The sequence below is a fragment of the Plectropomus leopardus genome, chromosome 2 (genome assembly GCF_008729295.1).
Source record: "Plectropomus leopardus isolate mb chromosome 2, YSFRI_Pleo_2.0, whole genome shotgun sequence".
Lineage (NCBI taxonomy): Eukaryota > Metazoa > Chordata > Actinopteri > Perciformes > Serranidae > Plectropomus > Plectropomus leopardus.
The window spans coordinates 14,626,891-14,645,753 of NC_056464.1; the positions used below are offsets into that span (position 1 = coordinate 14,626,891).

The 18,863-nt window shown below is 40.5% G+C and overlaps 1 protein-coding gene across 1 annotated transcript in view; it reads left to right on the top strand.

The window, feature by feature from the left end:
* Positions 1–18,863, top strand: part of celf4 (CUGBP, Elav-like family member 4) — a 124,891-nt gene that overhangs the window by 68,740 nt on the left and 37,288 nt on the right. Inside the window, 5 exon segments of the mRNA XM_042501820.1 lie at positions 8,528–8,576; positions 16,292–16,420; positions 17,392–17,471; positions 17,779–17,919; positions 18,285–18,423. Of these exon segments, the coding sequence (XP_042357754.1) occupies positions 8,528–8,576; positions 16,292–16,420; positions 17,392–17,471; positions 17,779–17,919; positions 18,285–18,423 (538 nt within the window).

Here is an 18,863-nt window from a genome sequence, read left to right on the forward strand (position 1 = left end):
AGAAGAGGTGGGCTGGTGTGAAATGGATCAAACAATGGATGTGAGAAAAGCATTGCTGTTCTCAACCAACTGCAGGCAAAAGAGAAAAGGAGTGGAGGAGGAGTGGGGGTGTGTGATAACTTGCGGCTTTTTAAAATGTCTGTGTTTTGTAACTAGCTTTCTGACAACAGGTCTTGAGAAAAGTTGGAGAAAAAGTATTTTTTAGAGCTAGTTAGCGTGCCAAAGAATTTTAATCAGGAAGCAAAAGGAGAATAAATGGAGATTATTTTGTCACATATGCTGCTCCCAAGGTCAAGAATGATCTGCCTCGCTCTTGGATGAGTCAGATTTCTGTATGCGTGCATGCGTGTGTGTGTGTGCGTGTGTGTGTGTGTGTGTGTGTGTGTGTGTGTGTGTGTGTGTGTGTGTGTGTGTGTGTGTGTTCTGTGTGTACGCCTGTGCCTGTCTATCACTCTCTCTGTTTTCATGTTCTGTGTAAAAGCCATGTTGATGAAGGAATCAGCAATGATCAGAGGGTTGGACAGGGAGGTTTGCCTCCTTTTGTGATCTCTGTGTGTTTCCCTTTCATCTGCCTTTGTGGAGACGTAGTGATCTCGGTAGACACTACTGGGACGGCAGCACCACAGAGCGAGCAGCAGCATATAGAAACAGGCTGAGGAGGATGGTGACTGCATTTTTCATTTACACCGTTTCTCCAGCAGCGATTTCATGGTTATTGAATTGCTTTAGGGTGATATTTGTGGGGCGTGAGGTCATTTAACATGCAACTTCTGCTGTTCAAATGTTGCCATCAAACCCATTTCAGCAGTAAATTAGAGTGTAACAAGTCCTTACAAATATTTTGCATGAATGTTTATTGTTCAGAGCAAGTTTTGGTGCAGCGCTTCATCATCTGGCAATGTTTTGAACATAAGGAAATATTGATAAATGAGGGCCAATGTCTCATTTGCCGTAATGCACGCTGCAGCCACGTTGTTGTTCTACTAGCCACCTCAGTGCTGCGGTGTAACAGCCAAAGAAAGCACAGACTGTGCCAATTCATAATTCATCTGGATGCTTTTTTTCTCTTTATATTTATTTCGCTCCCCTCCGCTCAGCTCTGACTGCAGCATGCCACTCAATCCCAGCCCAAACAACTGGGCCAGACCGTCCCGTTGTCAGAAAATACTCCTCTCATCCTTGATCTGATGTGATACAAATTGCCAATCTCTGTTTGTCTGTAAAGATGAGAAGGGATAAGGCAGAAGAGAATGCAACAAAAGGAAAGAGATTGGGATGTTTTGCTTTATAGTCCTCTGTACCCTCACACACAGACATTGATCTCTCTGCAATATGTTTCACTTGAACATCAAAAGCAAGGTTTGGTGTTTGGCCATGTGTCAGGATGAAGAACTACAGGGGAAGGAAAAGAGCCAAATACTCACTGAGATGTGTAGACATTAGTGGATATTAAACCTGATGGGATTCCAAGAGGGATTTAGCCATTCATCAACTTTCAAGACCTTATCAACACCGCTTTAGACTGACCTGAAAGTCAAACAGGGCTTAGGACATCACACTGCATTCAGGGTATTTCAGGGGCGATGGCAGTTGTTGTTTGTTTGCATATGGTGCCAATGACACAGGTGCTGTTTTTGACAAATGTCCAGTAAATGATAAAAAAAAGCAGCCAACAGCATGGAGAGGTTACTGTTAGAGAGGCAGGGAATTGGCAGTGAATGATAACACCAGTTTTAAAGTACAGAGGATTCATTCTTGAACTAACAAACTTGATGTATTAGTTTAATACAGAATGAACAAGAAGACACCGACAATTAAGAAAATGTTGTAGACTGTGAAGTACAAGCATAAATTGTTTTCCCTAAGCATGCAAATTAAATTACAAGGTTTTACGAGGAGGTTTGTTACTGTTTACCAAGCGACAACCTCCAAAGCTAAAAAATGAAGCCAATGTGGAAGTGCCATAAACTGCAGATCCTGGGATGGCCATTTGAGGCTGGCTCCAAAACAGAGTGAATCCCCAGATCTTAGATTATGTTACCCTGCTAGCAATAGTGTTGCACATTTGTGTGTCCTTGCTTCCCAAAAATACTGGTTACCCCCCCCCCCCTCCCTTTGCGGAAAGGGGCATCTGTGTCAGCCCATGTTAATGGGCAAAGCATTTTACTGTGAACTGCTTTGGCAATTAACATTACAGATGGGCATCATTTTTCTCTCCATGACAGATGCTTCTTTCCCATTGGCATTAGATCACTGGATCCTTATCGTTATGGCATGCCCACTTTTCAACAATCAAGTCAGATTCCTCCTATCGGTATATTTTGCCTGACTGTCCTGTTTCACTTTGAAATAGGTCACGGTTCTAAAGCTAGATACTCTCAAAATGCTATTTCATCTGGACTTTATGTATATCTTGACACAAATGCTTTTGTATGTTTATTAAATGAATGCATGGCTTTTAATTGTAACACAGGAGTTCAGCTACTTTTAGCTAAGACAAAAAATCAGAGCATTTCTTCCACTACTGCTTACAGATATATTTTTAACTGCACCTCATGTCCTATTCAGTGGCACTGAATAGGACATGAGCTTGCATGTCTTTAGCATTGGGTACATTTAGTAAATTCCCAACCATAATATTATATACACCAACCGTTTCTGTGTTACCAAGATTAGCCTGTGCACTTGCAAAGAGGATCATTGAGTATGAGGTGAGGCGATGCCATTTGACTGAGTGACCTGAATTCGGCTCCTGACGAACACATCTTGTGCCATGGGAAAAATAACTTTCTTCCTCATACAAGCTGATTTCAGTTCCATTAGTCACATTACAGCACTTCCCACTCCGCAGTCTGCAGTGGTAATGGCGGTGGAGGGGTGTGAGCTGCCCTTTTGCTACAGATGTTGTAAAATACTTTTGCGCCTCAAGAGGTTGCAAAAGTCAATGAAATGAAAATTTTACATGTACTGTAGGAGCTCTGATGGATATGCAGGGGGTATTCCATGGGAGTGTAATGCTTCTGTGAATTAATGTAAAATCAATACTTTTAAAATAGGTTGTCCTCTTTGTGACCACTGGTGAAATCTATTACATGCCTGCTAAATGTTTCTAGCTTTTCAGCTAATCTTAACACAGAGGGGTTTTTTTCTCCCTCTGTGTTCAAGGGCCCGGTTTCCCAAAAGCATTTCAGGATTATAACCATATTTGTTCAGCTAATGTTTCCATTGGCATGTTTCCATCCCAAGATGAGTGTTGTGCATGCTGAGAGACTTTGGAAAGCGGGACCAGGTCGAGTGCCAGTGGTTCATTTGACAGTATGAATAGCGGCGTTTGGTTACACTAAGACCCTGTGGCATTGCTCCTGCAGAGAATCTCAACATCTGGAGCTGCTGCCTTTAGGATACTTGCTTTCATATTAGGAATCAGTAAATATATGTATGAACAGAAATCACAAAACACCTTAATTCAAATTAGAGGGAGACAGAATGACGTCAAAGGAAAAAAAGGGCCTTCACCTGCAGAATGTAAAATAGAGCAAGTTTTCACAATAGTAGGGGAGGAATATTATGAAGGCAGCCTTCCTTGCTTCCCTGGGAGAGTTTCATGGAGTGCTTTCTCACTGTGATAATGAAATGACCCGGCCTGCACTGCTCCACTCTCTCTCTCAAAAACACATCTGCTAGACGAGGGTGAAAATGAGAAAATCCTACCTCCTCTCCCGAGTTTCGTAAAGCATAGTTTCAATATTCTTTTTCACAGGCGATGATGGGAGTGTGAGTGACTGCAAGGCTCTCGTGTCCCTGCGAGTGTTGTGAATTACTGCATGTATTAGTTTGTGTGCAGGATGCTGCGCTGTCTTCTCAGCAACTTGTAATAAACTGTATTTGAAGCGCATCTGACATAACAAGGTACTATACAGAAATTCAGCGGATAGAAATCCCATAGAGTTGTCATCGTAACAGTGTTTTTTTAACTTGGTTTCTGTGCTTTGCACACGGCGAAATCAATACAGTAAGCAGCGCAACTCAGATCAAGGGCTTCAATTTTGTCCCATTTCAAGGTGGAATCCAATATTGCAAACTACAGTCCCATACTGTTTTCAGCTAATCTTGTGGGCCTTGCTAGACATTCAGGCCGTACTAGACTGATTCAGAAGAATGACTCACCAGTTTGGTACAGCACAGGCTGCATGCAGACCATGTATTCCCTCAGCTTCTAGTTAGCAGGGAATCTATGGCAGCACTGAGGCAGAGCGCTGTCATTGAGTTACATAATCAACAAAGGAGTGGAGCCAGAATATGTGTGTGCGGGGGTGTGCGTGCATTTGTGTAGCCGCCGCAGTTCTTTTTGAGCTGTCGATCATGTGGTACACCAAGGCCACTCTAACACGAGGCTGCTGAGGTGGACTTTCAGCAACAATGGAACTTATCCCGTGTGTGTGTGTGTGTGTGTGTGTGTGTGTGTGTGTGTCTGTGCATGCGTGCATGTGTGTGTGTGTATGTGTGGTGTTTTTAAAGGCATATGTGTGGATGAATAGGCGTCCTCTATAACAAGGCTGAGGAGAGAAAAGGCACGCTACATGCAAGGTATTAGGTGTGCATGCGGAGAGATGAGCCAATTTACAGAACATGTTGACTCACAAGGATACATTTACATATTCATTGTGTATTTGTGTGTGTGTGTGTGTGTGTGTGTGTGTGTGTGTGTGTGTGTTTGTGTGTGGCTCTTTGTATCCAATTGTATGTTTCCATGCATGCTCAGATGCATAGGCCTATTTGTGATTTGGCATGTTTGTGCACAGGCCAAGCTTGTGTGTATGAGTGTGCATGTCTAGTTATATAAGCCTCCCTACTTGTGCCTGTTTGTGTGAGTATTACTTTTGTTTATATGCAGTATGCATGTCTGCATCTAATGCATTTTTGTGTAAATGTAGGTGGCATTTCTTCTCATATGGGGCTAAATAGAGCTTCATGTATTGTCTGTGTGTTGTATTGTTTCTGCTGCTCAACGATGCCATCTGGCTTTGGCTAGCACCACCACATACATCCTAGGGGAGCGATCCGTGCTAGTCAACGTCTGGTTTTAACAACTGTTTTGGGATCAGTTGTCCAGTGGGTTGGTGCTAACTCACCCTATTATCAGCAGGATGATAAAACTGACCTTGAAGCAGTTTATGGGCCTGGGATAATGGAAACCACTGATAGAGAGCCCATGAAACTCCACTAAGCTTTCAGTGACAAAAGAAAATAATGGCTTAACCACTTAACATCATTTTGAACTGTTTCTAAAAATTTATGAGTGGACGTTCTGCAAATTAGCTAGTGATGACAAATGAAGAGACACACTGATTGATCTGGAAAGTTAGTTGATTGTATTCTAGATGTCAAGAATTAATGTTAAAACAAAATCAAGAACTGCAGTTATGTAAAAATATCAAGTTTTGAACTAAAAAAAATAACTCAATGACACGATCAAGAACAGTATAAAGGTCATTTGGGAGGCTATGATGATCAGAACAGGGGGAAGGTATTGCAATTTTTTATTTTGGGGGAAGAGCAGGAGAGGATCTTTTATGTTTGTCTTATTCCAAATTTATATATCTAATTTCAGCCTTCCTTGTAAGTTTTATCATAAAGAAAAAAGTTACATCAAAAAGATTACTGTCATGTGTGCCATGGATTATACAGGCTTGTTTTGTCATATGCAGACAAGGGATGCGCACAATTAGTTGACTTGTCCATTAAACATTGCTCCCTTGCTACTCGGCACCAGATATGCTAGTTGGTTAAATTGAGTATGTGTGTGTTTTTGAATCGAGATAAGTTGGAAAGTAAGTAAAAGTTGGGCTTTTTTTGTGAGTTGTCATGTTCTGTAGGATATTGTGCAATGTTCATAGTAAATGGAGCAGGAGTGCTACACATCTCAGTGGCATTTAAAATATAATTTGGTTATTGAAAAATGTGATTAACAATTTTAAATGGCTCAAACAATATACTTAATGTTTTTTACTGACTGTTGAACGTTGAATTCAATTTTGCTCAGTTTTGACTGTTTTGAAGGGCTGCCTTGAATATCAGTTTTTGGGCATCAAAGCTTCAATGAGAAATATTTGTGATGAAGTTTCCAGTCAATGCACCTAAAATGATATGACAATTAGCCACTTTGTAAGCATGCAGGGCCAGTAACATTTAGCCATAATAGCTGAAAAAAAGGAATACTTTGCAAGATGGCTGAGCTGTTACTTTTCAAGTAATTTGCCAAGCTTGTTGTACATTTGTGATATGCCACTTTCCTGTGGCATATCTGGCACATTACTTTGCAAACTTTGAAACTATTCCAGAAATTTGACTTTTTTGACATTTTGCTGGCCTATCACATGCGGTCAATGTGTTCGCTGGACTGTTGGTGAATGATGATCAGGTGAGAACGAATCACAGAATTATCACTAAGTTTAAACGTCCTTGTCTGTGAATAAGTAATAATAGTTGGTGCTTATGCATAATGAATTATGTTGGAAAATTATTTCTTAGTTTATGGGCTATTTGGAATTGCAAACTCACCTAGGTAACATACCTACATATATTAATGAAAGAAATAAAGCTTTGACGCATTTGGGTCAGCTCTGCTGTTTTCTGAGTGTTTTCTTACTTTTAAAGTAGTTTACTAATCTAAGTTTTAAGTTTTGGTTTAAATATCAGGGAGATTAGTCGTTAGGAACATCAATGTCAGTAACATGAAATTATTGTGAGATTTTAAGGGGGGGTTGTGTTGTGTTTTTCTGAGTCAAAGGGAGAGTCCAAAGAAAAAATTAATAGCTCTGCACTGTAAACCCAAATAATTATGGGTCCCTAAAATGTCAGTACAGGTTGAAATGAAGACCAGGAAAATTAAACCTCTGAGGGTAATCATATACCATGCGGGTTAGGACCGCAGCTTGCATATAAAATCAGTAGAGATGGAACACAATTAGGTCAGATTGAGGCCAGACCATTTGTATGGGTCACGGTAAAAGCGCTCATATGTATGCAGGCTTATAGGACCCTTGGGAGCACTGGGCCGACCTTGTCCCATACTCTGATCTATGTCCTCATCTCCCCCTATGTCCTCTTTTCCTCATTCCTCCCCCTCTTCCTTTTTTATCACCACATTCTCTCTTTTCAACAGCCCCCCATTTTTATTTTACTGTTTTCCATTAGTTTCTCTTCCTTCTCGCCCTGTTTGGTTTCACCCCTCCTAAAATTTCCCTATTTCATGTCCAACACCGTTTTTTATTCACATACTTCTTTCTCTCTTTCACTTTTTTTTAACTCATTTTAACTCCCTCTTTTTTCCATTCCCCAATTTCCTTTATCCCCTCTCGTCCTTTTTCCATATCAACAGCCAGTCTGATAAATAATGCATCACAGCACATTAAAAACATTAGTAGGGTTCTCTTGGCTGTCAAAGAGAGGGAGGAGATGAGGGAGAGAAAGGAACGGGTAACTCTATTTTAAATAAGTGTTATGGAGAATGATGTGATTTAATATAGGCAGCCGAAATGCGCCAGGAAAGGGTGAAGGTCCGAGTATTAATTGTGTTTTGCATCGTGACATTGTGTCCTCGTGCTCAAAGGTTTCGCCTTTGGTGAATCATCTTAAAGCCTAGAGATTCATTAAGATGATGACTGTATCAGCAAACTCTGAAGAAAAGATTTAATGACATTTAGCAAAACACTGATGCTGCATCACACAGAACCTTGACCTTTTCCCTCCCCCCTTTCATCCCCCCCCCAACCCCCCACCCTTCCTTCTTCCATTCCTCCTGGCAGCGTGGCGATTGGCATTATTAAAAATTGATTGGCGGCGAGCGTTTAGCAGGGTGGTGAGGCGGAGAGGGGAGGTTTGACAGGCAGGAGTGAAATGAAAGGAGGGCCTCGGCGGACACACTGTGGAAAGGTCTCACTGGGGGACAGAAAATGTGTGTGTATGTACAAGCTTGTGTGTGAGGCTGAGACAGGATTGTGCAAGAACATTTTGTAGCTTAGAGCTTACATACTATGTTTATTCTGTGTGTACGGGTTTATCTTGCTGTATGTGTGTGTGTGTGTGCATCCACCTCAGTATATGTGAACAGTCCACAGACCTCTTCACGACAGCACACAAGCATCCAGAAGCAGCCACAGAGAGGATACACAGTCACAGCAGCTCTGCTGACCCAGAGTTACCTCTCCCTCCATCCCTCTTTCTATCGTTCCCTTCATCCCCCTGCTTATCCCCCTTTCCAACCCTTCTCTCTCCTTTCATCTCACATCAAATAATATTTCCAACCCATATTCCCAACCAGCTATTCCCCCAGTGGCTATAAGTGCTACAGCTTTGGAGATTTTCAATACACTTTACCCGCAATTTGGCTGAGTGATTCTCAAAAACTTTTTAGGGGGGGTGGGAGTGGGGTAAAAGCATGTGCTATTACATGAGTACACAATGCTTATTCTTTATTTTTTGTTTTTTTTTTAAATTCCCTTTGCCCTCTCTTTCTCTCTCACAGATGAACAGACCAATCCAGGTGAAGCCAGCAGACAGCGAGAGTCGAGGAGGTACTGTATCCCCCCCCCTCCTTGCTACCTTCCTTCCCTTTGTTCTAGCCTTACAAACATGCTGCCTGTGCGTATCAGCCTCACCATTATCTGTCCCATTAGACAATGCCCTGTACCTCGACGCGGACTGACAGCACGGCCTGGCCGGACCCCCCAGTATTCAGAACGCATTATGTAAACAGCGTTCCTCCCCGCAGCCGCTGCCCCCAGCTCCTTTCTTAGAGTTTCATCATATGTACTAATGCACGTGTATGCACAGAAACATGTGTGTTATGCCCGAGGGGAAAACAAGCCACTTCTTTTTGTCAAACACCTTTAATAATGCTGTCTGCAATGAAGCGAGTCCCATTTGACTTGTGTCACAAGTTCTTATTGGCCAAAACGAACTGCAGATTGAATTGACAGATCTGTGTGAATGAAAGTGGATGTCTAGTCTGGTATTTTGTGCGTGTCGTACTGTATTGACAGCTAAGGCGGCTTAAAGCGCATTTTCTGTGTCTAGACATGTAGTGACCTGCTCCTGACATCAATCAATGCACTGTACAAGAGAAGATTGATGCAGTTTGACCGTTTTTGGCTGGAGTCTTTCAAACTTTGCAGTTGTTAATATAATTGGCACCAGAGCGATTCTTCTGTTGCAAGAATGAGGGAAAGCGAGAGTAGGGGAAAAAAAGAGGAAATAGAGCATGCAAGGAGTTGAAGGTTGATAAGCAGAGGGAAGCATAAGGACGAAGAGAGAGGTGTTAGCCTGTAAAGGAAAAAAAAACGAAAGGAAGAGAGATTGTGCGACATCCTCTTCTATTTAGTTTGGTTGTGCCCTGGGTATGATTGATGGAGCAGGAGGGAACAGAGGCAAGCACCAAGCATGAGGAAGCAAAGTGAGGGCAATGCATATCCATACCTGTGTCTGTTATTTGGCTCTATCTTTCTTTGTATGTATACATACTCAGCACGCTTCTACTCTCCTCATCTGTTCTGCACACTTCTACTTTTTCAAGATTATTTCTGTGTCTTTTTTTATTTTCTTCCTATTGGATGTTTTTCTCAGACATGAATGCAAAGCTACAGCATACTGTCAGGGTGTTACATTTTAATTGCAGTGGTGGAAGAAGGACTTACTGTAGATCCTTTACTGCACAGAGCTGTGAAAATAAGCCATTACAAGGAAAAGTCCTGCTTTTAAAATCCCATTGATGTAAAGTACAAAAGTATAATCATTAACATGTAAAAGTACTTGTTCTGTAGAAAAATGTCCCCTGTGACTGATACCCTGTATTATTTTTATATATTACATTATTAGACTGTTAATTCTGATGCATTAGCATAAGCATTTTACTGTTGGGACTTAATTTTTGGGAAAAATATAAAATAAAGTTTGGCAATTTAGTCCAGGGATTCCCAACCTAAGGGTCAAGAAACAAATTTGGGGAAATGTGAGGTGATTAAAGCTACAGCTGGTAAGGGTTAGTTGTGTGATACTTGCTGAAAATGTCATGATATTCCAAAAGAAGTGCAGCAAACAGATTGTTTGTGAAAAAAATAATGCCCCTCCTCCCTTTGCCTTTAATGGCATTCATCAGAATCAGATCACAGGGTGGTAGTAACAACCAATCAAATCCAAGAAGTTTTTAAAGAAGCTGCCAATCATTTTAGTGACTTTGTGAACTGCAGTCAAACTTCCAAGGTAGCGCTGATCAAATATGAATCAAGGTTTTGTAACTGCATTGCCTGTTTCTCACCTCACTGAAACATATTTCAGTGTACTGTTTAGCTGTTAAATGAGAAAGGTGGTCGGGCTGGTGGGTGGTACTGGGTACAAAGCAGCCAGGTCACAAACTTTCTCATTTTACAACTAAACAGTACACTAGGATACGTTTCTGAAAACATTTGATACGAGAAACAGGCAATGCCGTAACATAATCTTGATTCATGTTTGATCAGCACTGCCTAGTTTGACAGTTTGAGCGCAGTTCACGAACCACCATTGACATGATTGACAGCTGCGTTGGAGACTCTTCCGCTCTGATTAGCTGTTTTTGTTCACATGCAGTGAGGCCATTGGAAATGCTACAAGGCATTGTCATTGGCATCTGTCTCATTTAGTGCTGTGTGAATATAGAGGCAGTTTTAATACATATTAAAAAAAATGTTTTTTTTTGTTGTTGCTTTTGTAATAGAAGTTACCAACTGTAGCTTTAATGAGTAGGAAAGAGGCAAAAACTAAGTTTTGCAACACATTACTTTTTGGGGGCAATTTTCTATAATCTCTGTGAAATAATGGATCACTGGGCCTTTACAGTTTATTAAAGCAAAGCATCTAAAAAAGTTGAGATGCAAACTTAATCATTGGGTTAACAACTCGTACCATTTTCCAGCATAATTAATGCATGTATGCCTTTTTTTGATGCAGGAAAACTTTTTAAGAATGGCCAATAGACTAATTTCCAATTGCCAATAGACCAGAGCCATGTACACAGCTCTGCAGTAGTTTCTTTTTTTTGTTTGTTTGTTTTTTTTTTTCATAGTGGTTACTTATTTTTTTTTATATCTCTTACGTATTCAGTTTCCCTCATTTGAGAGGGAGACTGCTTGGACAGAGACAGATAGTATTTTGTGTATACAATGATGCACTGGAAAAGGGGCTTAAATTAGCATGTCCATCCATGACATCTAAAAGATGAAGAACCCCAACAAAAAACTGCTTTTTAAAAGGGATCACAAGTCAAAAAGGCTGGCCAGCACTGTTTTAATTTTTGACAATGCATGGTTTTCAAAAGCTTTACATGTGCTTTAATAGAAAACCTCAATCTGAAAAGTAACTATATCTTTCTAATGATATACTGTACACAGTGGAGTATCAATTATGAATCAGTATAAAGTAGATTCAAGTATATAATGAGTATCCCAAAGTTGTACTTGAGTAAATGCACTTATTTCGATGACTGTCTAATTAATGATGTTAATGTTGGGAAAAAGTGTGACTTACAATGCTATTGAACTTAAGTTTAAGTTAAAAGTAACACGTTATGGTACTTTATAATCTTGCCCTCTAAATATTACAGTAGACCGAAATCAGGGAGTCATTTTCATATGCTGACTGTGTGTATGACTGTGTGTGTTAACAGTCCTTTCCCAAAGAAAGATGTCATGTTTATCGGTGCCTTCCCTGGGGAACTGTAGGCTTCATCCACCAATGAGATGTGTACCGTGGATGTGTGTGAAAGAAGGTGGGGGGCCAAACATTTCAAGATGTGCGTGTGTATGCGCGTGTGTATGTGTATGTGTCCTCCACCCCTGATGTGCACTCCACTCTTGTAAACAGTCCCCCCCTTACTCACCCCCCAGTGCAAGGCCAGAGCGCAGATTAGTCTTGTTGACTCTGCAAGGACACCCTGTCAGGCACAGGCAGCAGGGAACGGACCCTAAGCACGCACGCACGCACACACACAAATAACCACACCTACACACACGTTAATTTGCAGAGCGCGTTTAGAGGCAATTGCACCTAGGCTCATTAATTTCCCAACATATACATCCATTTCCACAAAGCTCAGAATCTGTCCAATGTAAAAACAGACGGCCTTGCACACCGACACATCTGCTACTGTCGTGCGCTAACACACTTTCACCGTCTGCCTCACAATTTCCCTCAAACACTCATTCAGTGACTTAATCATGCTGTCATGGTGAATAATGAACTGATACTGGACCTCAGTCTGGTTATATTTTATTAAAACCCAGATATGTAGAATTTATATCCAATAATACCCTGCCATTATTTTTGATACCATAAAAGTTTGTTTGTTGAAAAAATTAGAAAAAGTTTACTCGAGGTTTTGTGTTGCTTTTGGTCCACAGAGACATTTCACCAAATGTTCTGAAATGCCAATTTTAACTTCATGAAAGAAGAGGACGGCAGTTGCTATGTGCAAAAGATTGGTTGCTATGCTATGTGTTCATTAATCAGAAATAGACCAAGAAATGTGTTAAATTGGTGCTGTGACTTGATAACATCAACATGTAATTTTCCTAATGATTTATCTGATTTATATCTATACAGAAAGTCAGCATTTTGTTTTAAAAGTGAGCTTTCCAGTGGCCATGTTGGGTAAAATGTGTGCCTCATCCAGTGTAACAAGAGGTTAGCCTCCCAGGCAAACCCCCCACATTCACACAACTATCTGCTGGATTCAACACAACCTTTGACTTGTGCATATTACTTGTTATAACTCCTAGATTATATTTATTTTTATCTAATTTGTTTCACAGTCAAACCTACTGCCTCATTACTGTGCAGCCGGCACTAGCATCCTGTCCGCATATTTAATAATAATAACAACCAAATCTGTTGTCACATGTAAACAGAGCCCCCCAGACAGACTTGCTGTGGAGCTTAACTTAGACTTCCATTAAATTTTAATCATGTCCTGACCTGAGGACAGGCACACCACCGCGTCTATCTGCAGAATATATGTGACGGGCACAATTCCTCCCAGGTAGTACTTGATGTACTAAAATTGGCTGATTAGCCTGATAAGTCAGACCCATGGATTGTCACACAATACATTGTTAGTTTTTTTTTATAAAATTAACATGTCATAGCTGACAAATACATCAGATAAAAGAGGTTTCAAGATGTTGTGTAAAGCTGTTGTCTTTCCTCATGTAATGTATTCAACTTTGTAAACATGAAGTTTGATAGAAGAAAAATTGAATACCAGATTTAGCATTCCCTTCATCTCCCTTATTGATCTTTAAGGGATTCATTTATACGGTGGCCAACAAGGGCAAACGCACCGCTTGTCCACCTACCCAGCTGGGTGTCACTTTCTTGATTAGTTCCTTTCTGTGTATATACACCTGTGTTTCCCTTTGTCCTTTGTCATTTTGTCTGTTTTTCCTGCCTGTTCTCGTTGCCTTGATCCTCCGTGTTTCCCTGTGTCGTCACCTGAGTTCCCATTTTGTTTTAGTTCAGTTTTTGTTCATGTTTTATTTGTACTTTGTATTTTTGTTCACCTGTTGTTGTTTTTTGTGGATAATCTTCAGTATTAAAGCTCGCTTTTAGTTTGTACTTCTGGCTCCTTTTTTGTTTGTTCTGCATTTTGGGTCCTCATCCTGCCTCACACGTGACAACAAGAGGCTGACAACGATACAGCTATTGTTTCTAGTGGACACTGATGCACATGACAGGGACACATTTGTTATTTATGGCTTAGGAAATTATTGAAGCCAGCTATCCACCAGTGGAAAATCACCTAGAATATGTTTTTAATGCTTATTTTAATCCTGTGAATTCATATGTGACTGTAGATCACAGATCTGCTGTTAACCTAGCATTAGCCATTTGCTTATTATCAGACTGCTAAATCAAACAAGTTTATGTGCCATAGATAAAGTTATCTAACCAGTGTTAGTATCGGTCAATTGGAGATAATATAATTTAAGGACCTCTAGCTATGGAAATATAATTAACTGATGAAGAAATTAAGTGATTTCATTTTATTACTCAAGGCATCAAAACCTACCAGTATCTTAATTTGCTTGTCCTCTATCGCAAGTTCTAAAAGTAACTATTACCGTTATAGCCAGCTAACACGTTAGCCTGTATCAAAATCAATTGTGTTAATTTTGCCAGATTATTTGAATTTGAGGTCTAATAATAAGCAAAAGGCTAGCAGCTGATCTCCAATCATATCTGAAATAGGATCACAATGTTAAAATTAAAAAGGAAAAAAATATAATATAGAATATTTTATGTGATTTTCCAACACTACAGACAGAGAGCCTACTTCATAAGCCAAAGAACAAAGACATCAATAAGTGCGTCTTAGCCATGTGCACTTTTTATTGTCCCCCTGGAAAAGTTTCCATAATGTTGTGTGCCTCATGCAGCGTTTTTTTCCATATTACGGGGCGTATGTCATGGAATAGATATTTTCATGTGTCATCAAGTTGCTGAAAATTTTCAAAATGCTGTGCATGTGTCATCAAGTTGGTAAAGATGTTTGTTTTTTTTAATGTTTGTGTTTTGTCTGTTTGCAGGGCATTTATCCTTGTCAGCCACCATACATTTACCATGTATATATCTAACCCGAGAAAGTATTTTATTCTCCTCTCATGTTCAGATACATCACAGTATCACTACATCTCTAATACAACATGTTGTTGGCACACAAAAAACTTTACTTGCAATGCTAAAGAGGTGCCTGAAACAGAGAGAGGATTGCTTCACAGTAATTGTTGTTTTGGCATGACACTTTTTCAGGCCAGCAGTGCACAAAACATGGAGCAAAATGCTACAGATAAAGAAATAGACTAATGGGATAATGACAACATTCACTCCGTGTACTCTCATGAAAAAGTGGAGTATCATATTAGTCACTTATATCTTCAATTTCAAGCTGCTCTACAACTGTACACCAAAACAGGTTGGGAGCTCAGTCTGATTATAAGGGAAAATTTGCAAGTGACAATATTTTTTCCAACCCAGAGAAATAAGGCATATAGTGAAGACATGCTGTGAGCGAGCAGTGTGTTGTTACCATCAGATAATTCTTGCTTTGCTGCACCATGAGCATCTGTGACCAAAACTGAGGGCACAGTGCCAGTCGTGTTCCCATAGGACTGAGACGGCACAGAAAAAGCTTTTCTTGCCTTGATCATGAATTTATCTTTCATTACAAATTTGTAATGGAAACACAGGTGGAAAATATATTAATAAATGGAAAACCAGGTAAACTAGGAAAAACATGCTGTACCCAGGGCGGAACCTAGCACACTCAGCACCCAAGGCAAGCTTCCCTCCTTATTATTATTTATATTAGATATTTTATATTAATTGTATTTATTACATACAAGAACAAGAGCTAATGAGCCATGAACACAAATAAACAACTAAGTTAACAACAGTTGTGATAAATAACGAAAAATAAAAAATATTGAATGTGCCAATTTTTTTTTTTTTTCCTATAGTGCATCTCAGATGGCATTTGTTTGTTTTCTCTCACTTTCCAAAAACACTCCAATACACCATACCATGAGGAACATGCAATGGTGAATGGTGAACTGCATTGCGCAGATTGGAGGTGGTACCCAGCCTACAAACTAACCATTATTATTAGATCTAAGGATCATTTCTGCCCATATGTGCAGTGCCCACCCCCCAACATGAAGATCCACCACTGACTATATCAGGAGCACTTTTGCTATATAGCAGCTCTATTTAAAAATAAATATGGTACTACAGATGGTTCAACGAGACCATTCAATGTGGTATGAGCAAGGACTGCTTAATCAGTGCCACTGAAATTTGTCAATAAAGTTTAAAAATGTGAAATTCTACAGGCTGTTTATGTAACAGAATTATCCGCATCTGTCAGTTATTGTTATTCTATTGTTATTGCATTGCTGATGTTTTTTAAGTGGAGCTAAGCACCTATGACCATTGTTTAGAATAAGCATACTCATCAAGAATTTGTGATTAAGCAAATAGCTTCGAGCCATTAGCTCCATTCAAACCCAAATGAGATCTAAAGACGTGAATAAATAGGCCGGTAACACATGTTACCTTTGATAACATATACAGCATGTTATGTCACAAAATATTTTTTGCATCAGAAAGACACTGCTATTTCAGTGAACATAGTGTGCCTTTATGTAGAATATCAAATGGTATCTCTGTTCCTCTGATCATGACCTATTCCTTATCCTTTTAGAAGACAGAAAGCTCTTTGTGGGCATGCTCAACAAGCAACAGTCAGAAGATGACGTGCGGCGCCTTTTCGAGTCTTTCGGCAGCATCGAGGAATGCACCATCCTCAGAGGTCCCGATGGAAACAGCAAAGGTGAGTTTATAGCTGTTTATGACTTTGAGCCAGCACACTTTTTTTCACAGGCTGCTGCACAGAAATGATTTGGCCTTTCAAAGTTGGTGACTTTGCAAAGTTCTCCTCAAACACGCCATGTTGAGCGATATCAAAGCGGGCTATTCCACAATCACCAGAGGAGTGGTTACATAAGAATACTGTAGATTCTGTAAATTTGAGCAGTAAATGTCATCTGAAGGCTTTGCCCACAGGGATGAAAGATATAAACCACCAACTCTTTACAGATGAACCCCATTAACCTCATAAGTCAACCTACATGGCTCTGATAAGGGAAAAAAAAGCAAGTCAACCTCCTTATTAGCCACCAGGCTTCATGTCATGCCAGAAAAATGTCCTTTCGAAATGTTGTCAGAGTCCTACACAAGTTCACTGCATGAAGTTCATCAGTGGGCTTAGCAACCAATCAATGAGGCCCGATGATAACTAAGCCAGATGATTACAGTGGGCTTGATCATTCTGATTCCTCCGTGAAGCTCCATTAACAAGGCCTCATCAGCCAGCTTACTCGGCTAAGTGGGCTTTAGCTCAATAATTACTGGGAACTTGATCATTCAAATTCATCAACGGGGCTTGTCAATAGTAAGCGACACCAGAACGCTGTGGCATTTTAAGCCCCATCAGAGGATCCCAAAGTTGTTAATGGTGTCAGAGTGGCATGTTTAGTCTGCTTATTGAGCGTCGATCCACACTGATGCAGCCCTCCTCAGCAAAGAGGGCTTTGTTTACTAAATGTTTGTTGCTGTAATGCTGCAGGAAACTTATCCCGGGTAGGAAAAAAAAGAACAAGAATCATTTTTGTCTTGTTACTGGCAATGTTTTGTGGTTATACTGTATGATATACTTTTCAGCAAACTTTTCTCTTTTGTTCTCACTGTCTCTTTTTACCCTTAGTCATTTTCTCCCCCCTCTCCCTCTTTTTTTCTCTTTAGGCTGTGCATTTGTAAAATACTCCTCTCATGCTGAAGCTCAGGCAGCCATCAGTGCACTACACGGCAGCCAGACAATGCCTGTGAGTACATCCTAACTGTGAGCATGTAGATTTATGTGAGAGAGGTGAGTCACGCGGAGAGAGTCAGTCACAGAGAGCTTAATTACCTTCTTAAAGTTAAGTTAAGCTATACTTTATTAATCCCAGTCAAGAAACTTGTCCTTTGCACATGACCCATCCAAACTATTTCAGGGCAGTGGGTGCCAGCTTCAGTTCTTGGCAGGAGAGGATGTGTAGCTTATGTCATGTGTCTCTTTACGCACTAACATGTACTGCGTGGGCGTGTTTGTGTGTGTATGTGTGGGTGGGTGGATGGGTGGGTGCACAGGGTGCCTCATCCAGTCTGGTGGTGAAGTTCGCCGACACGGATAAGGAGCGCACCATCCGCCGCATGCAGCAGATGGCTGGTCAGATGGGCATCTTCAACCCTATGGCCCTGCAGTTTGGAGCCTACGGAGCCTACGCTCAGGCAAGACGCCCCACAAAACGTGTTTCTTATCGACAGTTATTTATTCAATGAACCACAAAGCTTAAATAAAGTGCCTAGCTCACAGATGAGAAAGCAAAAAAGATGGGCTGCCTCCAACTAGACAAGACTGCTTTTCCCAGGATGTGATGTGAAATGTCTTTATTAATGTTAGTTATTGAAAAAAAAAAAACATTTTCCTGAGATTCAATTCCTGTATTTCATGCAGTCGTCTCTGTTTTTATCTCCTTTTATACCCCACTCCTTTTTTTTTTTTTTTGTCTTAACTCGGTAACCTTAAAGTATTTCTCCTCTTTCCTTACATTATTCTCCAGCCTCCTTATAATCTCTTTTCCTCCACTGGGCAGGTGCAGCAGCAGGCGGCATTGATGGCCTCTGTAGGCCAGGGAGGCTACCTCAGTCCAATGGCGGCCTTTGCTGCTGCCCAGATGCAGCACATGGCCACTATCAATGGCCTCCCAGGAGCACCGCTGACCCCGACGTCAGGTAACAGTGTTGAAATGATAATAATAATAATTTTCACAATACTCAAAGACGCTTAACAGAGACAAAAACAAAGTCAACTAAAGTCAGTAAAACATACAGAATAAATAAAAACAAGATCAGTAAAAGCATGACAGACAAGCATGAAATGTGGATAAATCAAACAGTAAAAGCAGATTTAAAAAGGTGGGAGGTTGTGGAGGGCTTTGAAGGTGAGGAAGAGCAGTTTGCACTGGATGTGGTGAGGGACGGAGAGCCAGTGGAGGTTCACAAGGATGGGGGTGATGTGGTTGTGGGAAGAGGTTTGAGCAAGGAGTTCGGCAGCAGAGTTTTGAATGTATAGGAGTTTATTTAGAGCTTCAGAAGTGGAGCCAAAGAGGCCCGCTCCCAAACCAGAACTGGAGATGCAATACCAAATGTTTGATTTAAGCATATTTATCATC